At 32.5% G+C, this 14,702-nt stretch overlaps 2 protein-coding genes across 2 annotated transcripts; one reads left to right on the forward strand and one right to left on the reverse strand.

Annotated features, from left to right (window-relative positions):
* Positions 1-368: 368 nt before the first annotated feature.
* On the forward strand, positions 369-7,045 carry LOTGIDRAFT_225491 (hypothetical protein; the record flags this gene model as incomplete). Its single annotated transcript, XM_009049969.1, has 7 exons — positions 369-551; positions 945-1,087; positions 1,317-1,433; positions 4,926-5,027; positions 5,458-5,572; positions 6,251-6,358; positions 6,785-7,045. 7 exons carry the CDS (start codon positions 369-371, stop codon positions 7,043-7,045), a joined length of 1,029 nt encoding a protein of 342 aa, XP_009048217.1.
* Positions 7,046-8,281: 1,236 nt separating this feature from the next.
* Positions 8,282-13,442, reverse strand: LOTGIDRAFT_225492 (hypothetical protein). The gene is made up of 2 exons (XM_009049970.1): positions 13,395-13,442; positions 8,282-10,651 (listed from the first exon to the last, which is right to left on the reverse strand). Exon 2 carries the CDS (start codon positions 10,605-10,607, stop codon positions 9,123-9,125), a length of 1,485 nt encoding a protein of 494 aa, XP_009048218.1. The 5' UTR covers positions 10,608-10,651; positions 13,395-13,442; the 3' UTR covers positions 8,282-9,122.
* Positions 13,443-14,702: the final 1,260 nt, after the last annotated feature.

Raw genomic sequence — 14,702 nt, forward strand, 5'->3', positions numbered from 1 at the left:
GCCATTGTAGATTCTGATTTATTACATCAAGAGTATTCATAATCATATATCCATTTTATTATCCCCACAAAAAATATGGAGAGTCTGTCTGTCCACAATTAATCGTAAACATTTTTCAGGGAAAATTTCGTGACAGATACTGACGTAACTTGTTTAATCTATGTTATCTCCCAAGAATAAATCTTATAGATATTTTTAAAAAATCCTGGTTAAATATGGTCACTTTCTGTCCAATGGCCCAAACAAAACTGTCAGTGTTTTTATGGATTTGTCACATATGTTTTATCTACCAGGTTGCCAAAGCATTAAATCTTACATGTATTTACAATTTTACAGGTGTAACAGAGTAAATCATTCTACTTTTAAAAATGTCGTGGTTCAGTACCAATAGCAGACAAACATGGCTTCAGAAACTATGTGTAAGAGTTTTAAAAGCTGGGCCAATACCCAAACATATTGCCTTCATTATGGATGGAAATAGAAGGTTTGCTACTAAAAATAGTATTGACAGAGCTCAGGGACATTTACATGGATTCAACAAGTTGGCAGAGGTAAAACTATATTTTTCTAGAACTTCAATATCTGCATCAGACGTCTGGTTCCTGTAATTCACTAAAACTATGTGTCACTAAGCTTGACACTAAGCTTATTTGATATAAGCAAATTTTGCAATTAGTGACACCTTAAACACTTGGTTTTAGTGGAATTGCAGGAAACACAGACGTCTGATTGAAAATTTGAAAGGTGACGTGATGTGATGAGGTAAATATTACTTCCAGGTCAGTTGTCTGAGGATTGCATAGAGTGAAACTATTGAGTAACAACAATTTTTTTTTTTTTTTTGTTCTATTTCCTATGTAGATTGTCAATTTTTCTCCCTTTGAAATATATTTATATGTGTAACATTTCGATTTTAATCAAAATATTTTTACTTTCTATTACAGACATTAGAATGGTGTTTAAATTTAGGAATATGTGAAGTCACAGTGTACGCATTCAGTATAGAAAATTTTAAAAGATCAAAAGAAGAAGTGGAATGCCTGATGGAAATAGCTAGACAGAAATTTTCAAAACTTCTGGAAGAAAAGTGAGTGAATATATTTTAGGTATTATCCATTAGACAAAAAAATGTCTAAGAACAGATTCCAAAGACTGGAACTGTAGTTCAGAGGGTAAAAAATTCATGAAGTACCCATCAATCGTTCACAGGCCTGAGAGAGGGGGGAAGCATTGCCCAATGGCTCACCCCCTAAATACGTTACTGTTGATGATGTCCGTCTAGTAGTACTTTTAATAGTGCTCCTCTGTTTTTATAGGGAAATGATAGAGAAACATGGTGTTTGTATCAGAGTTTTGGGGAATCTGACTTTATTGCCACTAGATGTACAAGAGATCATAGCAGAAGCTGTAAACTTCACTAAACATAATACTAGGTGAGTTAGGACCTTTATAAGCTACAAATGGTGCTGGTTTTTATGGGTTGCGAAATTTCAAAACACTCAAACTCATAATCTTATGATGGATACTTTTGCATGTACCACTATTTCTACATTAAAGATGGGTTTCCTTATTTTTTAGTGTCAAATTAAGCAAACTATTTGAACCCCATCTTTAATCATATCATCATGTTCTTATTGTATATAATTTAGAGTTTTCACCAATCATAAATGTCCATGTATGCCATGTCTGGATAAACAAATAAAGACTTTTGGACCTTTCTTGATCGGTCACTCATTGGAATTCAGCTGGTAATTCTCTTCTAATTTAGCTATTTATGAATTAATTATAAGGGAACCTATCTTTAACTGAAAGTTTCTACCCCAATGTTCAACAGTTTTAGGACATGCATATTACACACCATTTCATTACCATAATACTATTTGATTTCTTAGGGTATATCTATATATACTCATTTGTTTATTGTTTCCAAACTATGATTCTCCTAGCATTTCATTATCAACTTTAAGTTAGGAGTTCCGGATTATGAAAGGGATTGTGAAGAGTTTTTCTAAACTTTTTATGTGTATCGAATATTGTATTCTTAAATTCAATTTCTGTCAATTGATTTCTGACCAAAATGATACTTTTCTCACTAAGTCCTACAAATCATCTGTTGATTTTCTTTTTCTTTTTGTAATTTCTGTTTTTAATTCCAATGTACGACTGGATGTATTCAATGGAAATTAAATCTTTGAGACCAATTGAAAGCTATAATCATGTGTTGCTTAGTTAGTAGTCATGCCGAAATAGTATACATATCATGGGTGTCCCCTTGAAACCTTGTATAACGATATATGACGCGGAATTACTTTTCGAGAAAAACACAAAAAACTATTTGTACGCGTATTTTGATAAAATCTTCTGTTTTTTTATTTTTTTACCGCTATACGTGGCTTTTCATTCTTGGAAAATGTAAACCTCATTTAATAATTTGGATTCTCCGGCCTATTGAACCAAAAACTCGTATAATAATACAGTATACAAGGTTTTTCATTTTCATCTGCAGAAAAGGAACATTGAAAATAGTATAATAATATATTTTATGAGGTTTTAAATCTGACTGTTTATATACGTGTTATTTAATTAGTGCTTTTTGAGTTATTTACAATCAAGCTAAGAATACGATATTTTGATGACAAGATCCGCTCTTTAACGAGCTTTCGAACGGTACAAAAAATTCAAAATGACCAAATATGGAATATACAAGGTTTCAAGAGGTCACCCACGATATAGCTAGCTATGCCCCCACACCCCGTCAATTCTTCAGACGATTGTTTGAAGGGCTAGATATTAAATTGTGTAATGTGAAAAAACATGTTAACAAGAAATTAATACTTCAAAATCAAGACATATTATATAATATATTGTTTTGTATTGATACTCAAGTAAAAGGGAAGTCAAGGACACCTTTGAGAGGCTATATTAATCAGTACAAGTATCAGTTAAGTCAAGTTATCTAGTTTCTCAAAGGCTTCGTACCTCCCACTGAAGTTAAGTGATTCAACTCGCTTATATACAGAGGATATTTTTAGAATATATTTTGTTTGGTATTTAAGAAACATCTTTTTATTTATGTTATTTTCATATAATTTTTTACTAGTATGATTTTTTTTTTGAAATTTCAGCCTCAAATTTTAATCAAATTTTGTGCACATGCACTTTTTTTATGACCAATGTCTCTAAGGGTATTTAAATTTTTCATGAAAGGCGTATTGATTTCCAAACACAGTTACTTCCCCTTTCTGTCTAGTGTAATAAGTATAGCAGCTTATGCTATAGTACAAAGAAATCTGTTCTAGTTATAAGTGTACATTCTGGGTATCTAATTTCTCATGCATTTAGAAATGAATAATTAAAAATTGCAGGATTGGAAAATATCAGAAGACTTTAGTTAGTTATTTATCCCAATTTTATTTTCAAAAAAAATTCATCCAAATGTTATTTTCAAAAAAAACTCATCCAAATGTTATTTTCAAAAAAAACTCATCCAAATGTTATTTTCAAAAAAAATTCATCCAAATGTTATTTTCAAAAAAAACTCATCCAAATGTTATTTGCAAAAAAAATTCATCCACATGTTATTTGCAAAAAAAATTCATCCAAATGTTATTTGCAAAAAAAAAAACTCTTCCAAATGTTATTTGCAAAAAAAATCCACATTTAGTTTGGTAAAAAAAATTCATCCTAATGTAATAAACAAAAATAAGCACATGATGCAAATTGATGATATCAGTATTCCCAATTTACATAAAAAGTTGAGAAAGTTTTGTTTCATAATAACATATGGTGGTTATGATTGAATAAACACTGTATATACACAAAATATTATAGTTGAATGAATGTAGTTTAAATCTGTTTTAATATAGGTCACTTCACAGTGAAAAATAACTTAATATGCTTAACATATAAATAACATTGATTTCTATACCCTTATTATAATATTCTAGATATGAATTTTTATAAGCCCACATTATAATGTGGTCCTATAGTGCTGCTGCCCCTGTTCGACCATCCGTCCATCCACAATTGGCTTGTGAACACAACAGAGGCTACAGTTTTTATCTCATTTTAATGGAATTTAGTGTAAATCATCTATGACAATGAGATCTTGGTCAAGTTTGAGTTTGACAATTTTTAGATGAACCGAATTTGAGTTATTGCCCTTGTCTAACTGTCCTAGTAAAAACACATAAAATTTTGTGAATGCAATAGAGGTGACAGTTTGTCAGAATTTTACTAAATTTTGTGTTTGTTTAAATCGACAATATCTTGGACAAATTAGGTTTTTTTATACAATTTGACACAAATTGGTGACCACCCTTGATATTCTGAAAATGTATCAGTGAAGTGGGCGTATCTTGCTAGGCAACTACTTGTAAGTTACCAGTATGGTGCATTGTACAAAGTTGCATGTCTAGGGCATTGTCACAATGTCAAACAAGAGCTGCATGTAATACCTTGACTGCAATAGCCACTTTTCTTTCATATATGACAGATGATTGTTAATGCATATGTAATTGAGGGCGATGATTTGCTGTATTCTATAGTATACAATCCAATCATAGTCCTCAATTACAGTTTTTACAGACTTTCTGATTGACTGTATTTCACTAGTATACAGTCCATTTTCCGTGATACAAGAAAGGTGGCTATTGCAGTCCGGGTATTAGAAGTCGTAACAGTCCGAAATTGTGAAGAACCTTAAAGTGGCTCATGCAAACATGAAATAACTGAATTTCCAATGACTGCTTTTCCCTTTTCTTTTCAATGCCTGGTATTGAGTGTACAGCTGACTTTGTTGTAGTGCAGGTGCTCTACTTTATAACACATAAATTATCAGATCTATCTGAAATGGCTTTTTTAACAATTCTTGATATATGCTTTTTAAAAACAGTTGAAAATATATTGATTTGGTTTATTTTCAGGGCAATATTAAATGTTTGTTTTTCGTATACATCTCGTGATGATATTTGTACAGCTATGAGAGAGTTAGCTAGTGGTGTTAAACAAGGTCACATTAAACAAAGGTATCTACAATTTGTCATTTTGGGACGCAATTTCTTGTTCACATCAAAAACTGTAGTACAATTACCGTCTTGCCGCTGTCCAAGAAAATGTTCCTCATTGCACACTACACCAGGAGGACAGAAAACTCCATTTCATATATTGTCTTGATTGGTATTAGTTGATTTATTAGGAATATGATTATTGTCCCTACCCATGCTTTTCAGAATTAATCCTCAAGTTCATCAAAAATAACTTTCCATCAATAATTGCCTTGGATTGGATATAAAATTATTGCATGGTTACTTTCATTGTTCTTTACTGAAAGGGCAGGCCCTTGGTTCTCAAAAAGTCAAAAATATTTGATTAAAGAATACTAGTAGGATTTTTGGTGAAACAGTGCAGAAGATAAGAATTAAAAATGATCATCACATATGTAATATTCTATTTCAGTGATATAAATGAAAGAGTATTAGAAAAATGTTTTTATACCTCACAATGTCGGAAAGTTGATTTATTAATTAGAACATCAGGAGAAGTCAGATTGAGTGATTTTCTACTCTGGGAGGTATGTATTTAACATATATTTTCATTCTTTAAAGAAGGAAATATAATCATGTTTATCCCAAGGGTCAAAGGACACATTAATTTGTCTATTATGAACTGTTATAAGTCTTGACTTGAAAAATCCTAAATTTAATCAATCTTAGCACATTAGTTGCTGTCACACCATAGTGATCATCAGTTGCATATAGTTATGAATAGAAAAAGTTGTCTCATGCTACTGAATTGTGAGTAACGCCTGGAAAAAAAAGCAACTGTCTGTTGATCGCTGTGATGTGAGGGCTCCTTATCACTCGATTTAGATTAATTTTTCGTAACCACAATTGCCAGCACAGCTTATGTTTTTGTCTGTATTGTAAAACTTGTATTTTGGTTTGAAATTTTATATCTATGAACATTTTTATATAATACCTCAAGGTTAGAATTAGTCCGAAACATCTGCCTCTATTCCAGCCTCTGTTAGCCATTGTGAAAGTTGTCAGCTGGAGTAGGGTCAGTAAAACTAGGCCCTGTTTAATGGAGATTTTCTGCACCTCTTAAGATGCTGGTTTTCTTAGACATATATATTTACCTCTGACCCTCATCCGATAACTGTTAAAATGGCTATCAGATGCTGGAATAGAGGCAGAAGTTTTGGGCTAGGTAAAAGTGAAAATAATATAAATGTATTTTACTATTGTAGTCTAGTTATGGGGTGTTAGCGTTTGTTCAAGTTTTATGGCCAGAGTTCAGTATTTGGCATCTTTATGCTGCAGTCTTACATTATCAACGTAATTCACAAGCTGTGGGGGTAAGTTAATATTGTTTTAATGAATTAGTTTGTCAAATTAGATTGAGAAACACTCTTTAGGATGTTTTATTAATACTAGCCTAGCTCTCATAAAGTATGTAAGAAATATTCACAAATATTGATTACAGCTGAGGTGGCTTGGGGAGATAATGACTGCTAGCTAGCCTGAAGATCCAGGCATAGATCGAGAAAAAACCATCAGATTGTTCAACTTGATTTTCTTCTTCCAGTTTCACCTTGTCAGTTAAGTGAGTTGGAGGGGCATACATGGAAAAGGGCCTTGTTAAATATCACTTGACAGTTGTAAATTTTAATGAGTGATTTTGATGTTGTTGTTCTGAAAAATTTTCTCATTCCACCCTGCATGGCATCGCACATCTACATGAGGTGCAGAAAAGTAGGATGTAAAAAATTTTTATTTTTCAGATTGCTCGTGATAATAATGAAGTAGAAATTGAAAGATTACAACAAGAATCAGACCACAGCTGTGTTTTACAAGAATTAGAGCAGACACAATTAAAGGGAGATAACTCTATAGAGAACTTGAACCTTCAATCTAGAATAATTGAATATGCTGCTTTGCGCGAAAAACGAACCCAGGATTTTCTAAACTTGCTGGAATGTAGAAGAAAAACATATTTTGAGGATCTAGATAATAATCGTACTAAAGAGAGATGCAAGTGTTAAAAAATATTGGACTTTGAAATTCGGTGTGAGGATGGAGACAAAGTGAGCCTGTCAGACGAAATAGAAAATTCACTTCCTTGTGAATAGATGCAGATTTCTTAAATTCTTATGGCAACTGTGTTACTTAACAGATAAAGTAATCTCATTTTCATTTTCTCATTAGTTTGAGAAACTAAGCTAATCGATCTTTCGTCTGGTTGTTTTTGTAGTATCGTTGATTGTTGACATGCCAGAAGTATAATTTTCTTTATGAGAAATTAGTTTTATAACAAGGTACTATACTAATACAGACCATATCATGTAAACTGTCTCCTTTCAAAATGGAATATTTCAGGTTTCATTATAAGAATTCCAGTATCCCTGTTTAATTAATCAGGAAACAAGATCATCAATCTGCCTTATTTTGGCTCTGAACTGTTGGTTAAAGCTAGTTATTGTATACTATAAACAGTTTTGAAAAAAAATATCCAGATTTGTATCTATATGGTTGAACATATTTTTAAATTATATATGTAGATAGGGATATATTATATTTAAAAATAAATAATTCTATATAGGGCATTTATTTATATTTTGAAATAACCCAAGGGAAATAAATGTCACACTGATACTAGTGTATATCAAACCACAGGCACCTGTTTCTATCAATAAACGACTCTCTTTATAATAGTATAAATACAATATACATATATAAACTATTATAGAGAGTCATCTATTGATAGAAACAGATGCCTGTCTTTCAAGACTGGCAGATGATACTGTAACAGCCCATTAGATGGATGGATAACAGCTAGAAAAACTTGTCAAAAGGCAAAATGAAATTGAGTACTTTTTGAAGGCAGGCAACACCATGCAGTGTGGGAAATTTGGCCAGGAAGGCGACATAAGTCTATTCTTTTTCATTTTTAACTGCAGAGATATCTTTAACCTGGGCAGCCTGTAGTACTTAGGGTAACGCTTTATTGTCCAAACTGAATGACTAGAATTTTTTCTAGGTCAAATCCCTCTGACCAGCATCACTGACAGGGGGAAATACAAAGGTACTGGAATTAAACCCTGGACCTTTCTGACACAGAGAAGATTATACAGAGCCTTTAGCAAATAAATCTGACTAGTGCTTTCATTAAGACTCGAGTCTCAATACATCCTAATTCTGATCACCGAATTCCTCTTCATTAATAGATAAAAATGGTAGAACAGACAATGCATATAAACATTGGCCAAAACAAAACAATTACATAAATATTTTTTATTAAAAATTAAATACAAAATTCTTCATAGACTCAATAAAGTTACAATAACAATTCATTCATAAATAATCCCATTATTTCAAGACAACCTCTGATAGCAATATCATAACTTATCCTAATGAATAATTTCTCTATCATGTTTAATTGTTAGTTTTCATACATGCATTAGTACAAACAAAAATTTCAACTTGTCTGTAGCTACTAGAAAATTTAATCAGATTTTCAAAACTATTGATAACCATGCAAAAATCATTTTTCATTCCTTTTTCACACTATTTTTATTCTTTTTTTTTTTAAAAATATTTTTTACATAATTTTAAGCATTTTATCATTCCCTTTCACAATTTTGTGGTAAATGGTCTGTAACATGTCAAAATGGGAATATACAAACATATGTTTACATAAAATAAGGTTGCAATAATGGGGATGCCATATATATACTGAATGGGTTGATTGTTTAAAGACGGGTTCCATTATTTTTATTTATGAAAATGGAAATGCTAATACTTATATGAATAGAAAATAGAGGTCTTCTTATGACTTGGAAAAATACCAGTTTGTCTCACATGTCCATTATTAATTCATAATTAGCTAAATAAGAAGAGAATTGCCAGCTGAATTTGAGTGAGTGGCTGATCAAGAAAGGTCAAAAAGTCTTTTTTTGTTTATCTGGACTGTATATACATGGATTTTTATGATTGTTTAAAATCTCTTTATTATATGCAATAAGAACATAATGATATGATTAAGAATACATGATAATTCATTAGAAACACCAATTATTCTGGAAACCCATCTTAAAACAGGATGGTATCAAAGACCCAAGTCTAAGCTTTTTCTATCTGTGTATAGTACATTATACCAAATACACTACAGAGAAACCATGAAGACGACACCCACCACATAACGAAAGACAACAATCCACGATACCATACTGGTGTAAAAACATTACGCAAATTACTTACTGCCCATGTGAAGTGGGCTGCAGTATTGGCAATACTGTCTGTACCGTTACTTACAGGGGCAGCTGTCATTGAACCAGATTTGTGCACATTTTTAACTGACCACAAATGGGTCACCTGATCTCCAAAAGGTGCAGTCCATGTATAGTCACCCAGAGTTTTCAATAAGAAAGATAGAAATAGTATAAGTATGGCTGGTGCCATATACTGTAAAGTCACAACACATAAGTAATAGAAGACTCGTGAAACCGATTTCTGAATTTCCAAACTATTGATTCTTCCGCCTTCCTTCTTCAATGCCTCGATTTTTTCATGTGCCATATTCAGATGAGATTGCATATGAGTTGGTAGTAGTAGCAGACGCACAATAAAGAAGAATGCCACTAAAAATAGTCTGACACTGTCGAATGATTCATCAGTCATTAAAGCATCACTGTACATTCTTCGCTTACAGAAGATGTCTCGAGCAATGGGTCTAGCCCATGTTAAACAGATTATCAATGGCAGCACGAAATTTGTGTGTAAAAGAAATTGACGGAATCGAGATTCTTTGGCGTATTTAAGTGAATCCAAATGTAGTTTGGCCATCCTCAATCCAGGGAAAGTCAATAAGGCACCAAGGAAAGAGCATAAAAATGCTAAAAATATTTTGAATGTTAAAAAGGACACAGGTCCGTGAGACTCAACACCTTGTTGTTTAAGAAATTCTAAGGCATTTCCTGAAAAGTTGTTGTAGCCATCTTCCAAACCAAATTCCAACACCAAGTCACTGATCACCAAGACACCCATTCCCATGACTAGGAAGAAGAATCCAAAAGTAACACACAAGACCCTCTCTCCACCTTCTTCAGCGCGGAAGTACATGGCTGTCTGAGACATAAGACTACGTAAACAGAATCCTAGAGCTAACAGACACCATAACACACTGACATTAAATTCAATTCTATGGGAAGCAACAGCATAGTAAACTTCTGTTAAAATGTAAACAACAACAGCGCTAATGGAAAAGTCCATCAGCCACTGAAAATCTGTAAAATATTTTAGATGAACCAAGTCTGCTGCTTGTACTTTGGCTGTATCTAGTTGAATTGGCAAATTTCTAGGCACTGAGAAGCCTTCATCCTTTTTAGCATTAGTTGTATTAATTTTCTTGTCATTGCGTTTCCCTCTGCCCTTGCTGCTGCCTGTGGGAATTCCAGCTAAAGTTTTGAGTTCATCATCAGTTGGATACAGATATCGAACTAACTTCTCACACAACAGCCATTGTCCAAAGGAATAATAAGGTGCCAATTTGTTCAGAAAACTGAACATTACCAGACTAAATACAAACTGTACTCCAAGCACCGCCATCTTGGCTTCTGGTTGGAATTAATCTTTCTCTACAGTTAATGAATCTGAAATGAGAAAATAGTAGGAACTAAGCAACCTAGCTCTGGTTAATTTCAGGAATGCCTCAAAAGCAATAATAAAGTAACATTTTCTATCATCTACTGAACTGAGTTTCCATCCACCAAAGCCAAACTATTGTTCCATTTTTTATTAGCTTTTATTTTAAATATATAGCTACTTAAGTTAGGGTCTAAAGACTGGCCTCTTAAACATCCTAATCTGATGACATCTGCATTAACCAATCAAATTCCTTGACTCTCACAAAATGCCAGCCTGAAGAAGGCAGAAATTTGATTGCTTGGCTCCTTTCAGAGCAGGATTAGGTCAAAAGCCTTAATAATTTTATGAAGTATACAATGTGTGTATGTAAGAATGAAAGTACTGAACACAATAAATTATCCATAACTAACATTCCAACATGTTTTTATCTACTTCCAATGACGACCACATCTTGTATAGAACATAGTGTGGCGCTTTCAGGAAGTTTCTGAAGGGATCTTCTGAAGATATGTTTTCAATTATAACTCTTTTTTTTTCTAAATCAAGACAATGTCTTGGATGAACACTAATTTTGTTCACATTTGTATGAAATGGTACACATCTTTTGAGCAAATTTGTCACAAGCATTTATTTAAATATACTTAACTTAAATCAATCTAGAGTAAACATACAATTTTTTATAATTTTTATACTGAAATTTACTTAATAAGAACTTCACCTACACAGAGATATTCATTATTGAACTTTGACCTGTACTCTTAGATAGAAAACTTATAACTAATGTTTAACATGATTACACAACTAATAAGCATAATAATTGGCACCAGGTGGCTGATCAAACTTGTTTTCAAAAAAAATGCTGTCAGCAGATGCAGAATGAATTCAGACCAGAGCTCTCAAAATCACTGTGTCTAAATTTATAGACTAAATGTTGTTTGTGGAGGGTAGTGCTGGGTATCAATTAATCAATTTGAGATCGATTAGTAATCGATTGAGATGGCAGACTATCGATCAATAATCAAATAATAATTGAAAATTTATCATTAAATAATTATAAATAGATTTATAGGATTTTAATCATTTATACAGGATATAATTTAACACTTACTTTAGCAAATTTGCAAAACAAATATTTTTTGGCACCATGAATGCAAAAACAGAACATACAATTTACTGACATTTACACTGAGTGAAATATAGAATAAAAGATGTCTTTAGTTTTACTGGTAAAAAGTGTTTGATTGGATTTGCAATGAAAATTTTATACAATAGAAAATCAAAAACAAATCCAACATTTTTTTTATCTACTTCCAATGACGACCACATCTTGTATAGAACATAGTGTGGCGCTTTCAGGAAGACCAAGTCCCACTTTCTGATATTGAACTAATGGTATCCAAAATCATATCCATAACTTAAGTATTGTACCATGACTGATATATGCATTTACTATTAACCCATAGATTACCATAGTATCAACTACTCTCTGGCCACATCAAGTTCTAAATCACATTTTGGCTATCATTTTTGTATGAATTGAAATCTCCAAATATTGCTGAGATTCTTAGATTGTCTTTGGGTTGATGAAAATGCCAACCATTGAAAACAAAATTATTTGAAACTATGATTTTACAGAGAGTGATTTTCAGTTCAAAATGTTTCATTTCACATCAAATTTCTTGAAGAGAAGTGTGTTCAATTCAAGTGCAAAATTTTCAAAACTTATATATTCATGGACCCAAAGGCATTCTAAGACAATTGGTATGCACTTGAAAATCATATTTTGAATAATTGTGACATGAGAGAAAAAATTCAATTTAGAACTCAATGTGGCCAGAGACCAGAGAGTAGAACTTTTTAATTCCTATCTCTAGAATCCTTCAAATCAGCGTATCATTTGCTCCACAAATGAAATTAAATCTATATGAAATTATATGTATTTTCAACATTTTTAAAATTCTAGGCTATGTAAGCAATTCTTACCAAAAACGCAGCAAATAAAGTCACTCCATGACCAACAATAAGCTTATCCCTATAGTGGCTACAGTGTTTCAGAGACCAACTACTAGCCACATCATAATTCTAGGTGATTATATTGCCCTAGGCAATTATGATGTATTGATGAGAAAGAAAAGGTAACAATAGGTTGTGAATGTCAATAAACAATAGGTAATATAACTAAAGGGCAATATTGTTTAGATTATATAACAGATAGGCCAATCGGGTATAATTGATGTTTTAGTTATAAGTAGTTGTACCCTATATCAACATGCGCGTGCCTTACCAGAAAGCACTAGCCATGGTGCATCAGATTTTTTCTTAATTGGCATTTGGAGGAACTAAACCAGCACCTCATTATTATCAGAGTGCAGAGACAATTGCAATTTTTTGAAGACTTTCGCACATTTACTTTTACTGTTTTTTGACCCTTGGAGAGACACCTTTCATTTTGGCTCCTCCTCAAACATTTCCTAGGTACTTCATTGAATGAAGCTCTGACACCAAGAATGGTCCTTATACAATTCTTGTTGCGCTTGAGCAAAGCAGACCAGGTGCTTGGTCAAAATTCTCCATTTTTTGTGGCCAAACTCAGTGAACTATTAGATCTATGACTTAAGCCAAAAGCCTAATGCTGAGTATGCAGACGTTTGATCGAGCTTGATGCGCTTGACTACTTTGTTGAGTCGACTTTCTCATTTTGCACTTGATCTCACGGCATGGTCAAATAAAAGAAAGTGGAAAATATACCATTCCGACAATTTCAAGGTGAATAAGCGTGGTTCTCTTCTCGGCTACATCACCGGAAATGTTCATTGCGCACACTCCGGTGTAACTTCCGCTACATTCCAGTTAAAAATAGAAAATCAATCACTGAAGAAATAGAGGTGTTATTTCTTGCAAATTGATCACTTTTATTTACTGTTGATGAATCTTATTTAGAATATAAGGTACTAATTGATTTGTAAATAATTTTTGGGGTAATTTTTAAAGTATGTGTTTTCCTGTGGAAGAGAGAGAACGCTACAGAGTGGATTCATGATTTCTCTCTACTCTGCTGTCACTGTCAATCACAATGTCAACAAAAATTTAGGCCCCATTGCAGATTATGTCTCAAACTTGTCAATAATGATTATGGGTCCTACTACTATTTGGGTCCAAGTTCAGTTCATAACATACAAGTTCATCCTTTTATCTGCCTTTTCATTGCACTGCAATTTGTATGTAGTCTAGGAAGCCTTAGTTTAGTAAAAACTGACTATTCTAAACCTACTACCTGGCCATGGCTCAAAACAAGTAGACTAGCCAAGACTAATGAAAGTGTCTTTGTTGTCAGTCTTGTGTGCTTTTATTGAAAAAACAATTTTCAAGAGACTGGTATTAATTGGAGTCCTTATAAAAATAACATTTTTTCATGCAGTAAGCTTATTTTCCCAAGACGTTATGTCAAAATGTCAGATCTAGTGCTGAAACATACATGATATGGTCTATATCTAGGCAATCACCTCTTATTAGTTTTTATCTCAGAGATATCCATATATGCCGTATTGCTCTATGGATATCCAGTCAGTCCAAATAGCAAATGGTTTGGGTACCATACTATCATAGGCAGTGGGGTGAAAAATGTTTTCAACAGTTGGGACACTGACATTAAAAACTGAATCTATAGATTGATGTCAAAGTGAGGTTTCTATGGAAATGTTTGTGGCCTGTGATCTATAATATTGTTTTAAATCAAATTAATGACATGATTACTGTTAATCTCTGGCTTAATTAAGTCGATTAATCCAGGATTAACTATGTAAGAAGACTTTAAACTTGAGTGGATTATTTGTTTTTCATGGTCATTCTAATGTTTTGATTTTGTTTCACAAAATATTTTGAGATTTCTAAAGGACAATTTAGTTGTGTTATTTGGATATCTTGTGGATTTTTACTTTTATTTCATTTGATAATTCTTGATATAAACTTATTAGGCTTATAGATTTTTAAGTGTTCACTTTGTGAAGGTAATGTAACTAGTGTGTTGATTTTCTTAATATGATTGGATTTTTAAAG

This window comes from Lottia gigantea (assembly GCF_000327385.1).
Source record: "Lottia gigantea unplaced genomic scaffold LOTGIsca_142, whole genome shotgun sequence".
NCBI classification, from domain to species: Eukaryota; Metazoa; Mollusca; class Gastropoda; family Lottiidae; genus Lottia; species Lottia gigantea.